At 35.4% G+C, this 18,322-nt stretch overlaps 1 protein-coding gene across 2 annotated transcripts in view; it reads right to left on the bottom strand.

Moving 5' to 3' along the window:
• Positions 1 to 1,674: 1,674 nt before the first annotated feature.
• The window catches only part of LOC137393692 (uncharacterized), a 40,748-nt gene continuing 24,100 nt past the window's right edge, over positions 1,675 to 18,322 (bottom strand). For both annotated transcript variants that reach the window (XM_068080337.1, XM_068080338.1), the window contains 7 exons: positions 14,706 to 14,886; positions 12,898 to 13,041; positions 11,165 to 11,338; positions 8,205 to 8,363; positions 3,468 to 3,635; positions 2,350 to 2,528; positions 1,675 to 2,262 (listed from right to left, as the gene is read on the bottom strand). In XM_068080337.1, coding sequence (XP_067936438.1) covers positions 2,088 to 2,262; positions 2,350 to 2,528; positions 3,468 to 3,635; positions 8,205 to 8,363; positions 11,165 to 11,338; positions 12,898 to 13,041; positions 14,706 to 14,886 — 1,180 coding nt within the window. In that variant the 3' untranslated portion in view covers positions 1,675 to 2,087. The remainder of the gene's footprint in view (positions 2,263 to 2,349; positions 2,529 to 3,467; positions 3,636 to 8,204; positions 8,364 to 11,164; positions 11,339 to 12,897; positions 13,042 to 14,705; positions 14,887 to 18,322) is intronic.

Raw genomic sequence — 18,322 nt, 5'->3', positions numbered from 1 at the left:
TTGTGAACATTGTTTAACAAATTTAGTTAGGAACCTATTAGACTGAGAGCTGGTCTTGGAACTACCCGTGGCCAGTTCAACTTGAGGCATCTTCTGTATATGCCTTTTTGGCCAGTTATAATCCAATCATTCTTAATAGCTTTTTATTTGTGCCCAAATTAAAAAAAAATAAGGTCGCATCAATTTTAATCGTTAACTGTCATCCTATACGTAATTAATTCTGAACCAATAAGCGCATCACAATTTTGATTGCTTCGCCCGGATAAGAAATCACAAGCCTTTATTTCAGTTTTCACAATATATTAATGCATTCAATATCAATGGTAATTCCCATCTGCTCTAATTTTATTTATGTCTGCTATCCCTGTAAGATTTTTGAAGCCAAGTTCCAATACCGCAAGCTTTCCAACTTTATCTATGAACCATTTCATGAAGCAGGTGACTCTGACCCTCTGAAGACTGGCTGACCTTTTCATTCCGAGGACCCTCCTCAGCGTCATTCATTGCCTCTTCCAATGCTTACCTCCTTTTCTCTCTAGCTCATTGCCGCTACTATGTTTTGAGCCATTTACTATAGGTTACTTTTTCATCTAACCAATATCTTCAACAACCCAATGGCTTATAATTGTACAATCTGCCAAGCTATACCTAACCCACTACTTGAAAATACATCACAAGCTAGGAATTTATTTTAGGGCAAAATTCCTAAGAAACTGGATTCATTGTGAATAGATGTACTCTCATCATGAATAGATGTACTCTCATCAACCTCAACAGGTTTCTTTGCTAATAATATCATTAGCCAACAGTTTTTTTCCATCTTTTCTACGTGTAATTGGTAGAGTAATTACGTTGATCTTAAACGGACGCATTTATCTGCAGCTCATAAGGGATGACTGTACGAATAACCTTTCGTTCGAGCTGCATAGCTATAAATTATAAATGCATGTCCCAAAATGTTCCTAACGAGCTATGTAAATAAACCACAACAGCCGGAATAATTAACTTATGGCTTGCTTTGGTCTAATGATAAGGACAGTAATCAGTCAAGGTTGTGATAGGTTTCTGATCTGGGAGCCGAGCCGATTGTAACATTTCAGGAAAACAATACCTGAAAAGTTTAAGCCATGAAACGTACACCTAGTAAGATATGGTATTATGTTCATGAAGTTCTTCTCCTAGTAGTACAAATAGAGACAAAATTTGAATACTTCTCTAGTAATCGCTGTTGGACTGACTCCACTGTTCAAGCAATGTGTCACGGCTAAAATATTATGGTGTGAGCTAGCTTAGGCAAGAAGGAACCTAAACAAGAAGCATTCCGCAAGGAGTGCTGGCCAAAAACTTGAGCGGAAATTAAGCCCAGCCTGCTCCGCATAGCGACGAGGATCTGCTGAAGAGATAGTGGAAACTACCAAAAAACTAAGATATTCTCTCTCAATAAGTGGCTGCTCACTCCTACACGCTACATATCACTCTGTATGACTGTAGGCCACGGGAAATAATTAAAACTACTCGACAAATGTTAACCTCAAGAGGCAATTGAATATACTTGACAAATACTAGCTGCATAAGACCTGACGAGTGTGAGACAAGTTTATACACTTGACATCTGTCTTTAATGATTTGATAAGAAACAAGCATGGGGCTATTCAATTCAATCCGAGCTTAAGATAAAAGTAACAAATAACTATTTTTATTGCAGGGTGCAGTAAATCACATGATATGATAACATTGCTGAAGACTAGAGTTAAGCTAAATAGGCTGACATTATTGTATCAACATTTAGTTTTCATGTTTACAAGCAGAAGAGATAAATCCACAAATGTTCCTGAGAATTTATTATATAATTATTAAGTACTTTGATGAAAAAACTTGCCAATGCACCAACTGGCTTAACAACTCTTGGGTCCAACCTATATGGACATGAATTCTTATTTAATGGTCTCTTTGAAGCTGATCAGCCTTCCTCAACCCTTCTAATAAACTCTTGCCTTGAAGAGAAAACCCATGCTAACGGCGCAGAATATTCTATGTTGGTCTTTCGTGTTGTTGCTCAGACCTCTCATAGCACCATCAATATGCTTTCATCGAGATGCAAGCCAAAACTGTGTGCTACCATCAGCTCGAAACTGGTCAAGACATGCGTGATGACCTGTCTGGGTGCACTTGGCGAACTCTCCAGCCTCATAGAACATCCAGCTGCTTGCTGCCCCTTGCGACGACCAATGGTTGACATGTTGATAGATTTCATGTCCATATCTGAATAAGATGTGATATCTGTTAGATGAAGCTGCCTTGAGGATATTATTATTGATTATTTAATCCATGAATAGAATGTAAACATACCGATTCCTTGCGAGAAGCCCCGGGCTCTCACAGGTGGTGATATATTGTCCATCTAGTAAGGCGCGTGTCACAGACAAACCACTGGCCTTAAGTCGAGTGGATCCAAGAGAACCAATATAAAATACTTCTACAGTCCAGCCAGCGCTTGATTTGAAGTTTAGGTAGCCTTTGTAAGCGTACTGACAAGCAGAATGTAATATAAATGTTTATATTAGCCTATTTCACTACAGCTATATCCTAACTGACAAGCATTGATCCTCAACTCGAAAAAGCATGTATAAAACAATTGACCGTCATTCAAATAATACGGTGAATCATGCCAGGCAGTGATTTTAGTGTGCCATGAGATCATCAGGTGTGCTGTGAGAAAATAACAATAAATGGCCGGTTTTCAAACTTCATTTATCTTATTATTAGCTGTCGTCAATCAGTTAGCTTTTTCTGTCGCAGAGCATAAGGAATAATTATTTACGCAATTATTCTAATGGTTAGGGAGGTGACTAGTTAATGTAGTTGGTTAAAGCACCAGTTTATTAAGTTGAAGGTTTAAAGTTTGAGCACTATCATCAAAGCAATATATTTTCGCAGATTGAAACAATTATTTTTAGGCTTCGGTAGGCTGCCAAGAGCTTCATGTGTCTTTTTACCATTCCTACAAGGATATCTATGTTGTGACTTGGGTCTCACACTGAGTGGGTGTATAAAGACTTTTATACGTTTATTAACTATATATATTACAGCGTTGGAGTGCCATTCGGTGTTATTTTGTTTAGTGGTAAGCCCGAGGATTTTGTAGATGTAAAAAATGTGCCGCGGTTCAAAAAACGTTAAAAATGCTATAATGTCAAACAATTTTGAAATGCTATATACGTGCTACAGACTAAACAAAACAGAAACAGATTTTTAATTAAAACTTGCATATATAGGGTTTAGATTAAACGGTTGAAGTGATTTAGAACACTCTTCAACTTGCAAGGACAACAGCAAAAAGTTCCAATCAATCAAAAAATTTAATTTGGTGTTGAGTGTTTAGTGGACAAGACACGGTCAACAAAAGGGAAACTAGATAACATAGACTGTGTACTAGAATAAAAATAATGAATGAGTGTCAAACTTACTTCAGAATAACCTGTTTCCTCAAGTTTTGGTGAAACTATAGAAGTAAACTTTGTAACATTGTTAGTCTCCAACTCTAGGTCTCCATCGACTTCCCAAGGTAGAGAAGATTCAAACTTCACAATACCAAGAATTGTTCCATCTGTTACTTCACAGAACAAGCCAGCTTGCTATAAAGCAATCAAAAAAATTGTAATCACAGAAGCTGCCTTATCGATATATACCGTATGTCACATTTATATCAGACACCAACACCTTGCCATTCCACACTATAGAGCAGCACTATGCAAAAAAGACCTTTTTCTTTTAACACGTCTAATTTTGCTTTACTCTTCATTTTATTTTTTATCTTATTTTTTCTCAAGCTTTAATTTGCTTTTAATGGTATTGACCATAATAATAATAGTCATAATAAATAATAATGAAGTTTACATCTATCTGTTTCTTGCTAAATATACTCTAGTGAACTGTAACACTGGTTGCATAACTTGTATCTGTCACCGCGAAACAAACAATGTTGTGAATATTTATTATTTGTATTGTTTAACATTTTCTATAGTTACTCCAAACCGTTTTACTTTGGTATTAATCTATCAATATATTTCTCAGTTTGTCTGTGCTTCTGTGTCTGTGTATGTCCAGCTATAACTACTAAATCTTGAAATAAGGAAGACGTATCACGGAAGATTTGATCTCAGAACTTCCCATTCACCAGTCTCATCTCTTGCCAATTAAGCCGCACGAGCTCGATGGATTCCTTAGGCGACATAAGTCGGTAAATGGTTGAAAATACGCTACCACTCTCTGTTACCGTGCAACATCATGGAGAGCGGTAGCATAAATTTATGCATGCTCAATCTTGAGAGCAAGTAGTTAGCTTTTATTATTAAGCTTACTCAAATTTGCCATTGACAATGTGCTAGGCTAATAGCAAGTGGCAGGCAACTACATCACCTTTCATTGTTTATAAGCTGATTTTTAATACTCGCGCAATGCTGGGCATTCCGCTAGTATATATGTAAAATCAAGTGTTTGTATGTCGTCGCTCGTATGTCCGGTTGATAGCGATTGGTTAAAATACGCACACTTCAATCCAGTGCACCATGAGAGATCATCATGGGTAATGATTATATGTACAATTATTCTGAAGTTTTGGCACGGTGGTTGCGTGGTTTAGCGGTAGTGCTCTTGACTTCACATCCATGCATCCGAATGTTCAGGGTCGATTCCTGAGGGGTGCAATCTTTTCTCCTAATACTCTTAGCTGGCTTCTGCCAGACACGGATCGAATTCTAGCAAAGGTAAAAATATTAGCTTATGTTACTAGATTAAGTTACTCAGATTCATTTGATAAAGAAACTTAGCCATTGGCAACTACATTACATACAGTCATCTTTTTTCTTAACGCCTACAAGGAATTACGAACTGATGTGGCCCTTATTATAGTAAAGATTACAATACTAGCTCAAGTTACTAGCTTAAGTTACTCAAATTCATTAGGTGAAGAAACTTAACGAACGGCAACTACACTACCTGCCACTATTTATAAGCTGTTTTAAATCTTGAGCAAAAATGTAGCATGGGTAAAAAATGTTTTTCAACAATCTGTTGTAGCTATGCATCAAGCTTTCGAATATTGAATTTGCAAAAATTTACCTGTGATGATATTATAGCCTGCGCCTTGTGTTGCTATTTGTTGGAGCTTGGAATCTTTCATTTTATTTCAAATTTGAAGGCATACTCTTATTTTATAACTATATTTAACAATGTTGAATTAAAGCTCATTGCACTCATTGATATGTTTGCTACAGTTTGCAGCCACAACTGGTTTTTTATGTGCAACAGAAGAGGATTTATGAGCATCGGCCGCTCTATTTTTCAACCTTTATTTTATAGTGGTGATCAAATAAAGGTGGTGTTCAAATAAAGGTGGTGTTCAAATAGAGGTTTTATGGTTTATACACAACACCCTCGAAGCCTGGCTACACCCACCAATAAAATAGGTATATAGGTAGGTGCAATATAGGTGTTTGTTGTCACTAAGCACCTTGACACTACTGATGCTAATGATGCGTTGTGTTAACAAATAGATTGGCAAATTAAAACTGGCCTCAGTCACATAGAGGCCATGACGCCTTTTCTGAGTTTCTCAGTATATTTATAGAAGAATTGCAGGATTTTTAATTCGCAACATTTGGATAGCGATAGTTTTTCTACCGCCAATTGCATCGCCATATTTTGCTAAAGAACAAATGCTACATGTTAACAATGAAAACAGCCAAATAAAAAAAATTTGTGATCATGACACATTAAACTACAGAAAAAAATAATTTTCTAATAATTAATTGCGAAAAGGACCATTTGGAATATTTACTAAGCACTTCTAATTTATACTAGCGCTTTCATATAAATGTTTCAAACAAGACTACTCGTGACATGTTATAGGCAATTGTTTGTCTGAAGCACTGTTGTCATGCTTATATGTAAGCTAATCTTGGATACAACTAGCTTCCTTTGGAAATGATTACCGATTTGATCTCTACCAAAGTAGACCAATAAGTTCATATAAAAATGATACAATCGTTTTTGAGAAATTTGTTTGCCAAAAGTGCAAGAATGTTTTTTTCACATTGTTACTGTAAAATTGAATTTTGCGCAACGTCATAATTTTATGATGGGTAAACATGCATAAGCCGGATATATACACACGCATTAGTGTAGTGTAAGATTATCCTGGTTAGTTCCTAATGACATGTGAGTAACAGCAAAGGTTTCAGTGTTTCACTTTGTTATAAAGTTGCTTCAACAAGTTATAAATAATGAAGCAGATTAGAGCAAACCACAAGATTGGCTAAAAGTGAAGAGTTGACCAATGATACTGAGAGCAGGTAATAGTGCAAATAAAGAAGGAACTCGTGCGTCAGCAAGGTGGCCCTCAGTGAACAATAGCAAAGATGAACGATCAGCCAAAAGGACATAATTATTCTAACTACCTCCGAACAAAGCCAGGTTTAATGAACAGGTTAAGCCATAAGAAATCAGCGCTTGTTCACTTTTTGCTTTCACTCAGTTCAAATTGTGTATTCAGTCGATTTAGCTGTAAAGTGAATTTTGTAACAACTGCAGACTTGAGCGTCATAAATCAGAGTTGTCTTGAAACTTTGTACTTTCAAATATAGAATTGGAGAAACATTTATCTATTCGGAATGAGCTGCCGATAATCTGCCGAAGAAATAGCTACATTATTTACCTGACACTACTTTCGGCTACATCACTAACGCAGCACCATTACTGTAAACATTAACTTAGTCATGCAGCGTTGTATTTCATCCTATAAGTTGTTCATTTTTATTTGTTTGTTAATGAATATAATTGTAATTACTCTCAATTTTATATAAGAGAAGAGCAGACAGAAAAACTAACAAAAATAATTTGAGTAAATATTCCTTCAACAAAATCTACACGATTATAAAAGGCTAGAAATGAGAAATGGTCAAGTAGTTGTTTTTGGAAGCAGAACATCAAAACATTTAGCATAATTTGTCATTATTTTACTCTCATTTGTTTGAGTTGCTTTCCAACTGTGTCTTGCTTTGCATGATTGATTAATTTGTGCTAAATAATCATATTTCAGTTCTGCGTAACTTTTTAAACATTTGGGCTTGGTGAATGGGGAGTACATTAGAGTTATCTCCTCGTAGGGGTAGACATTGAACGAATCATATGAATGGTTTTAAAATATAGTTTTATAGTCACTAGTTTCTGTTTTGCAGTTGTATAATGCAAAAATATTGCTATAACATACACATGCAGTGATTATGGCTTCTCACATGCACAACCTTATTAATCAATGCATCATAATCTTAGAGCAAGATATCAACTCCCTCGGCAAACACCGACAGAGAAATTAACCAGTTACACATTTGGCTTGTTGCCAACAAATATGATTGGCTTGTTGCCAACAAATATGATCGTAAGTAGCCTGTCTTGACAAACTGTTGTTTTTGCGGAGTTGTCCCCCGTCGCGCGGGCGAGCAACACAACAGCTTGTCACAAGACGTACTGCACCTGATGCATCAGCTGCACTTATAGGGAGTTGTTCTCTTCCGTCTATGCGGCTTAATTGCGATGTTATATCGGTCGCTCCATTGGTACTCATAACTGATTTCGCGCAAAGATTTATGTAGAAAAAATAAGATTATAAAGTCTAACCAAGGACTGTTGGTTGTTTACAACTCTGCTGTAAATTTTAGTAAAACTTACGAAAAAAATAAGTTGAAAATAAGATCCATAAGAACAAATAAAACTGACTGATACAAAAATAGAAATTAAACTGACTGAGCGCACAAACAACGACATGTTTAGTCGCTGTTGTTGCCTAAGTTCTCAAGTTCTACTAAAGTTTGCCGCAGAGACTGGTCGCTGGTTAAACGTTATAATCTTTTTTTTTCTACATAAATTTTTGCGCGAAATCCGTTATGATTACCAATGGAGCGACCTACATAACATCGCAACCAAGCCGCACAGATGGAAGAGAACAACTCCCTATAAGTGCAGCTGATGCATCAGGTGCAGTACGTCTTGTAACAAGCTGTTGTGTTGCTCGCCCGTGCGACGGGGGACAACTCCGCAAAAACAACAGTTTGTCAAGACAGGCTAGATCGTAAGCAACAAACTGAAAAACTGACTATCAATATGCTACAACTAGTTTGTCTATACCAATATGCTAGACACATTACCTCACACTCTCTCATGACTGTCTGTACTTCTTTGGCGAGCTGTTTTAGACAGCACCAGGACCTAGCGATCCCAGGTGGATGACTGCTTACACACCATGTCTCAGCTTCTTCACAGTTATACAGCAAATGAACTCCATCTGGCAGATAGATTTTCTCTATCTATTAACAAGTACCGTAAAATAGTTGGAATGACCAAATAGTAAAATGAACAAATAGTTGGAATGACCAAATAGTAAAATGAACAAATAGTAAAATGACCAAATAGCAAAATGACCAAATAGTAAAATGACCAAATAGCAAAATGACCAAATAGCAAAATGACCAAATAGCAAAATGACCAAATAGTAAAATGACCAAATAGCAAAATGACCAAATAGTAAAATGACCAAATAGCAAAATGACCAAATAGCAAAATGACCAAATAGCAAAATGACCAAATAGTAAAATGACCAAATAGCAAAATGACCAAATAGTAAAATGACCAAATAGCAAAATGACCAAATAGTAAAATGATCCAATAGCAAAATGACCAAATAGCAAAATGACCAAATAGAAAAATGACCAAATAGCAAAATGATCAAATAGTAAAATGACCAAATAGCAAAATGACCAAATAGTAAAATGACCAAATAGCAAAATGACCAAATAGTAAAATGACCAAATAGCAAAATGACCAAATAGTAAAATGATCCAATAGCAAAATGACCAAATAGCAAAATGACCAAATAGAAAAATGACCAAATAGTAAAATGACCAAACAGTAAAATGACCAAGCTGCAAAATAAAATAGACATAGTTAAAAGGTACGGCCACACGTAACAATTTTTTCATTGATTCTGACTGAAATCACGAAATGAATGAAAAACACAGAATTATTCGGCTGAAATTCACAGAATTGTCTGAGCTGTGCATGCAAACCGAAACCGTCGACGAAAAGCTTTTAATTGGCTAAACAAATTATTAGCGAGCACGACTCTAGCAGCCGTTGCAATTAATATAGTCCAAGACACGTATTACGACGGACAATAAAAGTACTAGTGCAATTCGACATAGTACATACGATGTAACTGCCTAGATTGCGCTATTGTTGATTTTTTATCGTTCTGACACCATGGCTACAAATTGTGTTTTTGTCTATAATAACAATTTATTTTTAGCAGCAAAAGTTCCGTTGTAGAAAGAGTTGTCATCTTTAGCGCAATCAAGTCAGTTGCATCGTATTTACCATAGCAAATCGCTATAGTATTTGCTTGCGTGTCGTGTTATGTGCCTCGGACTATATAAATTGCAACCGCTGCTAGAATCGCGCTCGCTAATAATTTGTTTAGCCAATTAAAAGCGTTTAGTCGATGATTTCGATGTGATTGCACAGCTCAGACAATTCTGTGAATTTCGGCTGAATAATTCTGTGTTTTTCTTTCATTTTGGATTTCGGTCGGAATCAATGAAAAGATTGTTACGTGTGGCCGTACCTTTAGGCTTCTACTGTAACAATAGGAAATGGAAAATTTTTTAATAGTAATTGGTGCTAGGGTACTACAATGGATGACACAAACATTTTTATGCATGTGAAAATGTTACATTTTGCATTAGAGCTTTTAGAAAGCTTTTATGTAGCTATTGCTATTCCTGAAGGCGATTAAAGCCAGTTTTCTGTCAAACCCTCTGAATATATAACTGGCATATCTTTACCATTTCATTATAAAGATCAGTAGAATAATACGCAGAAGTATCAACGAAAATACAAAAATGGGACTCTTACACATATGTTAATTTTATTAAAAAAAATACATTTTAGGTGCTGACAGCAGTCGCTGTGATTGAAGTCAGCAGCTAAGTAAAAGTAACTTGATTTGTACGATGAGCAGAAGGATGTGAATGAATATAAGGGTGTGATATCAGTGTTGGTTAGTGGTAACCTTGAGAATACAACCACGCATCACCAGAGCTCATATATCAGACACAGTCGGTTGTTATAAGGAAACAAGGTTAAACTGACGAGCCCTCTATAGTTCAACCACAATCGGTTCCACAAAGCTTTTCGCAAAAAGCGACTTATTTGTAATCGGAAGATCGTTTCGGATTTCGAACAATGTACATAATTTTAATTTGTTTGAAGACTGAAAGAAACTTTTTAAAATAATTTAACATTATTGTGTACCAAACATACATTGTAAATGTGTATTAAAAGAGGAGGTAATATAAAAAGTACCTTAAATTTCTCATTAATAACCTATTAATAGAGAGGAACCTATTAATAGAGAGGAACCTATTAATAGAGAGGATGTATGCCTATATTACTGAACATATTACATATTTGGTAAAAAAAACTCGTACCCCTTGTAGCTCACTTGCTCAGAGTTCTGTGTATAATGAAGGGTAAAACTAGTTTGCGCATTTTATTCTAATAAAATGTGCAAACTACTTTATATTATAATATAATATAAAACAGTTTGCATAATTTGATTAGTTTACATAATATTATAACAAACTATATTTTATTATAATAAAATATATTCTACTAAAGATCCAAAGATTGTGTTAAAATGAACTGCATAAAAAAACGAAAGAGAGTGATGGTACGCGACCAAACCGCATGGTCAGATTTTCTTTGCTTTTCTCAAAGATGATCTGAAGTTCGGAAATCTCAAATTTTTTGTTCCTGTTCTGATTTATTCGAAATCGGAAATGCTTACAAAGCCAAGATGATGTCCTTTCATGAAGAATATGTAACTGCAGGTTCACTAGCAGGTACCAGTAATGACTAGTATTTTCCTTAGCTATGTCGATTGATTTTGACACCAAACCATATACAAATCCTGGTCAGTATCTAGCTCCATCGATTTCGGTCAGCCTCCTAATGTAAACATAGACAGCCCCTATTCTATTATTCTTTTTTGAATTCATTTCAACCTTATCATTTCAGTTTTACATGAGAACTACGAAAAATTAAAACATACCTGATGATATTTTACAAGCTCCAACCATTCGTTGTGTTCAACTGACAGTTCTGAAGCCTTACCAACATGGACTATAGAACTTGGGAAGGAGAGGACAACTTTTTCTGTTTTCAAAAGGTCAAGGAACCAGATGGAGAACCCACTAGTAGCAGTCATTCCTTTTTGTAAAAGAAGCTGTGAATACATGAAGAGACTCAGTAGAAATTTCATACAATGTAATACTATAATAACATGCTAGATATTTTGTTTGTTAAACCAACTCACAATTGACAAGTATATATGCATTATAGGCAGTGTCAATCACCATCTAATACAATAGACCTGACACTGAGATTATATCATAATCGTTAGAGCAAGTTGCTGAGCTATGACAAGAGCACACAACTTTAAAATGCAATTTGTTATTATCCCTGTTCATGCGTAATTTATAAATCTTTCATGCATGGAACGGTGGGAGTCTACACCCAACCTACTATGACCATGCATTGAATTAATTGTAAGTCTACTAGGATCCTACTATATTTTGCTAAGGACTCAGTCTACTAACCTTGTTTTTTCACTATATTCATATTATATTTGGTAAAACAGGTTTAAAGTTGTTAGAGCTATTAGAGTCATTATTATCATTATCTAAAATCTTTGTTGGTTACGTAAATAATGACAATAAAGTGACATCGCTGGTGTGTATGTCTGTCTATTAGTAAAAATATTACGTGACTAGTTGACCCTAGCTAGCCTTGGTTCCTATACAAATGTCAAGTGATGAGCCTGGTTGAGAACCCAAACATACCTAGTCAAAGTTCCCTAATGTGTACTACTGCTGGTTTCATTTACAACAAGATGTTGGAACTGTTTGCGCTTTGCCGTTTGCGACCCTGTACAATCCCGAGTTACGCATGAACTGGGTTTGTGTAGTTTACAAAAATTAAATGCTTTCCCATGTCAACCTACACAGCTCTTTTCATCACTATGAAAAACAGTAACACAGATGTCAATTAGCTTGTGCTTAAAATTGTGCCCTCAACATCAAACCAAGTCACACAAGAAGAAAAAAAGACAAACACTTGACTCGCTAGCAGAAATCAAAGTTTTTCTGTAAGTGCTGTGGTAACACAAGGCACTGTCCTCCACGCTTCTTTTTTTCACTAAAATATATTATTGAATTAAGAACTTAAAAGATGGTAGGCATTGCAGTGAAATAAATAATTGTATATATTATTGTAAAACACATTGCCAAATGTAATACTGTAAAATGATTACTTTATCCATGATATGCAACATCTTTAGAATGTTTGTCGTATATAATATCATACATGCATCCTTTGAAACTACATCAAATATTTCGGTACTTACAGAGTTGAAAAAATGTAACCTGAAGAAATAATGAGGTTATATAGTACGCCACAAACTTCCTAGCCCCGGGTCAAGGAAAAATATCGTTTTTGCAAATCAATGAAACATATAACACCCGCTGATGTTCAATCTCCGATGAATAAAACTGCTAAAATTTGGAATGATGAAGATACCTGACAATAGAGGAAAAGCTAGTTTTAAGAATTGTCATTCATGCATTAATGAGCAGACAATTCCGAATTTTTAGTTTGATTGTTTAATTTAACTTGAAAATAATAATGAAATGATAGAATAAAATATGTAAAGGTTTGACTAAAAACCTAAAGCTACAAAATAGTTTTTTAACATAAACTTAATGAGTTCTATAGAGTATGGCTCACCTGCTGAGTAATGAGTTTAGTGTATGTTACAAAAGGAGTAGAGAGGTGATGGCAAACGAGACAGGACTTGAGCGATACATGGTAACCTTTACTATACTTTAGCTCATAGTTTTGGAAGAGAGTCTGGTAACAGCCATCACTCCACTGAAACAGGCAGCGGTATCTTCATGAGTGTGCTTGGATATCTACACCTGGTAAGACTCTAGAGATCAAATCAGGCATTATGTAAACTGAAACCATAGACGGCATTCGTATGATATGTACTAGAGTTGCCCCGATTTTGGTATCGGAATCGGTATCGGTGCCGATATGAGTGTCAAGTATCTGAATCGGTATCGGCCGATCTTTTCTTAAAAAATCTGAACCTTCCGATACTTTTTACAGATCAACCATTTAGCAGAAAACTGTATTTTAGCCTGCTATACTAATAAAAAATCATCAGCTGTAAGCTTCTTACTTTTACTTAATGAATTTCAGGCCTGCCACACAATTTATTTCATGTCTATAGCCTGATCAACACAGCGAAGGAAACTTTTTAGCCAGAACGTAAACAAAAAGTGTGGTATTTCCCAATTACAGCGATAGGTTTTATTGCAAGCAATCACAAACAAGATAACAAAAGTGGGAAACAAGAATGCAGTGTAATATTTCTATTTACTAGCATTACGAAAGTAATTTAAACAGTCGACGCATAAAGTTATCCATCACTCTCTTGATCCTGACGATACAATGGATCGTTTGTATTGTACAAAAAACGGTAACCCCAGTGGCGTATCGGTATGTAGCCTGTCCTCCAACATCTGTTGCAAGGGAATCCCCCTTCAGTACGCTCGGCTACATTGATAATGATGGAAGAAAAGAGACGTCTTACTGAGATAATTGAATCACTAACGGTTTTTAAAAGAAACATTGATTTGCTCTAAACTTGTACAGACACAGCAGTTCATTCAACAATAGAAGAGGGACTTCGTTATCACAGATAGAATTGTACCACTAACAGTAATTACCTTTATTTACAAATTACAAGAAACATGGACTGTTTTGTTACTACATGCACGGTATGTCAGTATGTGAATATGTATATATTTTTTTCCATAAATGCAAACAAATAAACACAATAATATTCATGTTTTCTTTGCATTATGTTTGTATTTGCATAATAAAATGAGCTACTATCTATGCAACACAAAAGATCTGAATCGGTATCTGAATCGGATTATTTTTCAATTAGGATCGGTATATCGGATCGGTATCTGAATCGGCTGGTGAATTTAGAATCGGGGCATCTCTAATATGTACTGATGTATTTTTGTAGAATACATAGCTTTAGTCTAGGGCTCTAGGCCACCTGTCTGGTTGAGCCACTGCACCTAATTCATAACATGGAATAAAGATGACAAGCAGTTTTTGAAATGCTAGTCTTGACACCTCATTCCAAGATACATAGCTTCTTCATACATCTTACTTACGAAAAGCTAAAATATTACTGTGTATATTAATTCATTCATGTATTTGTGAAAACGATTATAAAAATTGGACAGTACTGAAATGTGACATTATTTTAACAAATGAATTATACAGGTTGCTATTTTTTCCTTTTAAATTAAAAATTTTTTTTTAAATATTATACGAAAAAATACATACTACAGGACATAAAATAAAGATGACAAGCCATTTGTAAAAAGTCTGGAGGCAGCCATCACTCTACTACAGTATATTTGGAATTGACATGCTGAGCAACAAAAAGAGAAAATAAAATTTAAAAAAGGATTTCTAGTTAACATCAACAAGTATTAGGAAGTCTGTACCTGGCCAGTAGGAAGCTCCTTGGTAGCGCTTGATACTGCCATCGCCACTGTGCTAGTGAGAGAATCAACCAAAGACTCTAGTTTTGTATGTTTACTAAACTCTAGTACATCTCTAGCCACATAAACATAGTCGGTTGTGACACTAGAGAGCAGGTGCTTCCATACATCAGTCTCCTTTGTCCTACAGTCAAAGCATAGCAAGTGGCAGGCAAACAAAATTGAGGTACTAATTATGGGACATATAGTAAGAGTTCTGTCTAGATGCTTACTGCTAGAGCACTAAGGCTAAGAATTATGGTAAGAGTTCTGTCTAGATGCTTACTATTAGAGCACTAAGGCTAAGAATTACAGACCCAATTACGTACGCACGTGCATGATAGCTCACAGATTCAACATCTCCTGCTTTTGGTGTGCACTAACAACAACTAAGCCTACGCTCATAAAAACAAACCTGCACCAAATATCAGGTACATACACTATAAAAACCTTCAAATTTCTCACTGCAACAGTTACACGCATAGTATAGGTGCTATGTTGCCAGATCAAATAGAAATATTTACTTCAATAACCTTGTGAAATCATTGTCGATTACTTTTTCCGCTTGCAATATCTGCCTTACAGCTGGTGACAGATATGCAGAAAGTTTCATAAAATAATGTAATCTCTTGAATATATGAGTTGCCTCCAAGGATTGCTGATTGGTTTTCAAGGAACTTATACATTAGACGCCTCAATTATACAGCAGACGCCTCAATTATACAGTAGACGCCTCAATTATACATTAGACGCCTCAATTATACAGTGAATCCCTTCACAACGTAAACCTTCTTTAAAATAAATTTTACTGAACAAAAAATAATTTCTAGAAAGTTTTGCATTGTATTACCGTACTTTTCGGACTATAAACCGCACCCCTATATAAGACGCATCTGCTTTATTTTCCAAAACTCGATAATAAAACAATACATAAGCCACACCTTTGTATAGGCCGCAGAACTCAGGACGGTGCTTTTTAACGCGGCACCAACTTTTCTGTTTAAAACGGAACAGTGCCGAACGGCACAGTTTCGTATTATCTGACGCTTTTTTACTTAGTGCCTAATGGAACAGTACCGTGAGGCATTGTTTCGTATTTTTTTTCACCACTAGAAGCGCACTAATTGGAGATTCCCGGTAATGCGCCCTAGTGGTGAAAGAAAAAGCCACAGATTAGCCGCACCCTTATATAAGCCGCATGGCTCAAATCATCAGAAAAAAGTAGTGGCTAATAGTCCGAAAAGTACGGTATGTAAGAAACTCCAAATAACGTAAAACGACCAGCCGGAGGAAGTTCCCAAATTCAATTTGAATAATGAGAGTCCCATAGTTAGCCTTAAAAGTATAATTTTCTCTCTCTTGCCATGCTTGGGAGAGAAAATGACATATATGGATATCTACCAGTATTATATATTTTTACTTTATTTTAGACGTACATAATACTTTTTCTCAGCAGCATAAACCTTGCTGTGAAGAAAACTGAAAAAATTGATCTAAGTTGACATTGAAGGTGTGTGCTCCCCTTGAACTTAAAATTACTGTAAATCATGGAACCTAAATCAAGTATACCTATATGAGATAAGAAAAAAAGAAAAAGTTGTCGATTCAAACCAATAATACTTTAGTTACTGTAAGAACTCCTTCATGCATGGATTTATGCAAAAACAAATTATACCTTCTTTTGTTTACCCGTTGTGATATAAGATGTAAAAATACTTCCGACTGCGCATTTTAATTGCAATGTACTTCACATGTTCATATCGCAAAAATTTAAAACTCAAGCTGTTCTCATAATTCTAGTGCAACTACAAATAGAAGAGTTTTCTTGTCCTGTTTTGTAATATTTTAATGAGTTTGTTAAAACAAAAATTCAACTAGTATGAAACTTTGCTGACTTTTAAGCAGCAAGGAAAAGACTTATTTCGTACTCACATCTCAAGAATTAGGTAGAACAACTACACACAATATATATAGAGTGATAAGATTGGTTTTGTAACAAATATTAGGCTATCTTAAGATAAATCCTTTAAAGCCAACAAAATAGCAAATGATGTGGCAAGATTGCTCTACCCAGAGCATGATGTTTTTTAGATAGTTGACAACATTAACAACAAGATTTTGCATTTGTCATTAACACAAGCATGTCAAACAATAGTAAATTGTTTCACGAAGAAACTACTCTAGATGAATGTGAAGCTATCTGCCCATAACAATTTTTTGTGAAATGCTTAGACGTTTTCGCGATTACCCCTTTTGAAAACTTTCAAAGTGGCCCAGATGACTGTGTTTTGCTGAAAAATATCTTCCTGTACATATTACATTGCGATATTTTTGTTTCCAAAACTATTTCTCCCAATACGAAATTTGTCATTCAAAAAACTTGATAGAATATCCAAAAATAATTACAATATTGAAATGCTAAATATTATTCTTCATTAGCCCCGCAGTATTCGGACCAATTTTGAAAAAAATAAAAATGGCCCCCAGATCGCATGATTTGCTGTTAACTAATCAAATTTGGTATCATTGTGTAGCTAAAATATTACTCTTTTTGCCTCAAGTCGAAGTTTTCCAAATAAATGCATATGTATAGTAGGGCAACTCTACAAAACTGTTGTTACATATATGCCACATGCAGTACTGTGGCCTGAACATTAATAAATCAATGTTAAAATGCTTCATGTAAAAATGTTGGATTTTTGTAGTAGAGACTTGATTTAATAGGTATCGAGTATCAAAATGGAATAACTTCGATAAGCTGCGATACAGTCCAACTATAAATGTAAGCTTTTACTGCATACTAAACATACTCATAGGTAGCCTGTCTTGACAAACTGTTGTTTTTTGCGGAGTTGTCCCTTGACGAGCGCGACGAGCAAAACAACAGCTTGTCACAAGACGCACTGCACCTTATGCATTAGCTGCACTGAAAGGGAGTTGTTCTCTTCCGTCAGTCGCTTCTTTGATATTCATAACGGATGTCACCTCAAAATTTATGTAGAAAAAAATAAGATATAAATGTTTAACCAGAGACTAGTCTCTGCGGTAAACTTTAGTAGAACTTAAGAACTTAGGCAACAGCAGCAACTAAACACATTGTTATTTGTGCGCTCAGTCAGTTTTATTTCTATTTTTGTATGTCAGTTTTATTTGTTCTTATTTATTTTATTCTCAAATTCTACTAAAGTTTACCACAGAGACTAGTCTCTGGTTAAACGTTTATATCTTTTTTTTTTTACATAAATTTTGAGGCGACATCCGTTATGATTATCAATGGAACCACCGACATAACATCGCAGCCAAACCGCATAGTCGGAAGAGAACAACTCTCTTTTAGTGCAGCTAATGCATCAGCCGCAGTGCGTCTTGTGACAAGCTGTTGTTTTGCTCACCCTGCTCAATGGGGGACAACTCCGCAAAAAACAACAGTTTGTCAAGACAGGCCCACTTATAGGGTTTGTACCAGGATTACGTGTTTGTCACAATTTCCATTTCCATAACATTTCCATAATTCATTTTCATATTATTTCCATTTCCATAATTTATTTCCATATTATTTCCATTTCCATAACATTTCCATA

The sequence above is a fragment of the Watersipora subatra genome, chromosome 4, assembly GCF_963576615.1.
Source record: "Watersipora subatra chromosome 4, tzWatSuba1.1, whole genome shotgun sequence".
Classification (NCBI taxonomy): Eukaryota; Metazoa; Bryozoa; class Gymnolaemata; order Cheilostomatida; family Watersiporidae; genus Watersipora; species Watersipora subatra.
This window is presented reverse-complemented; position numbering and strand designations above follow the sequence as displayed.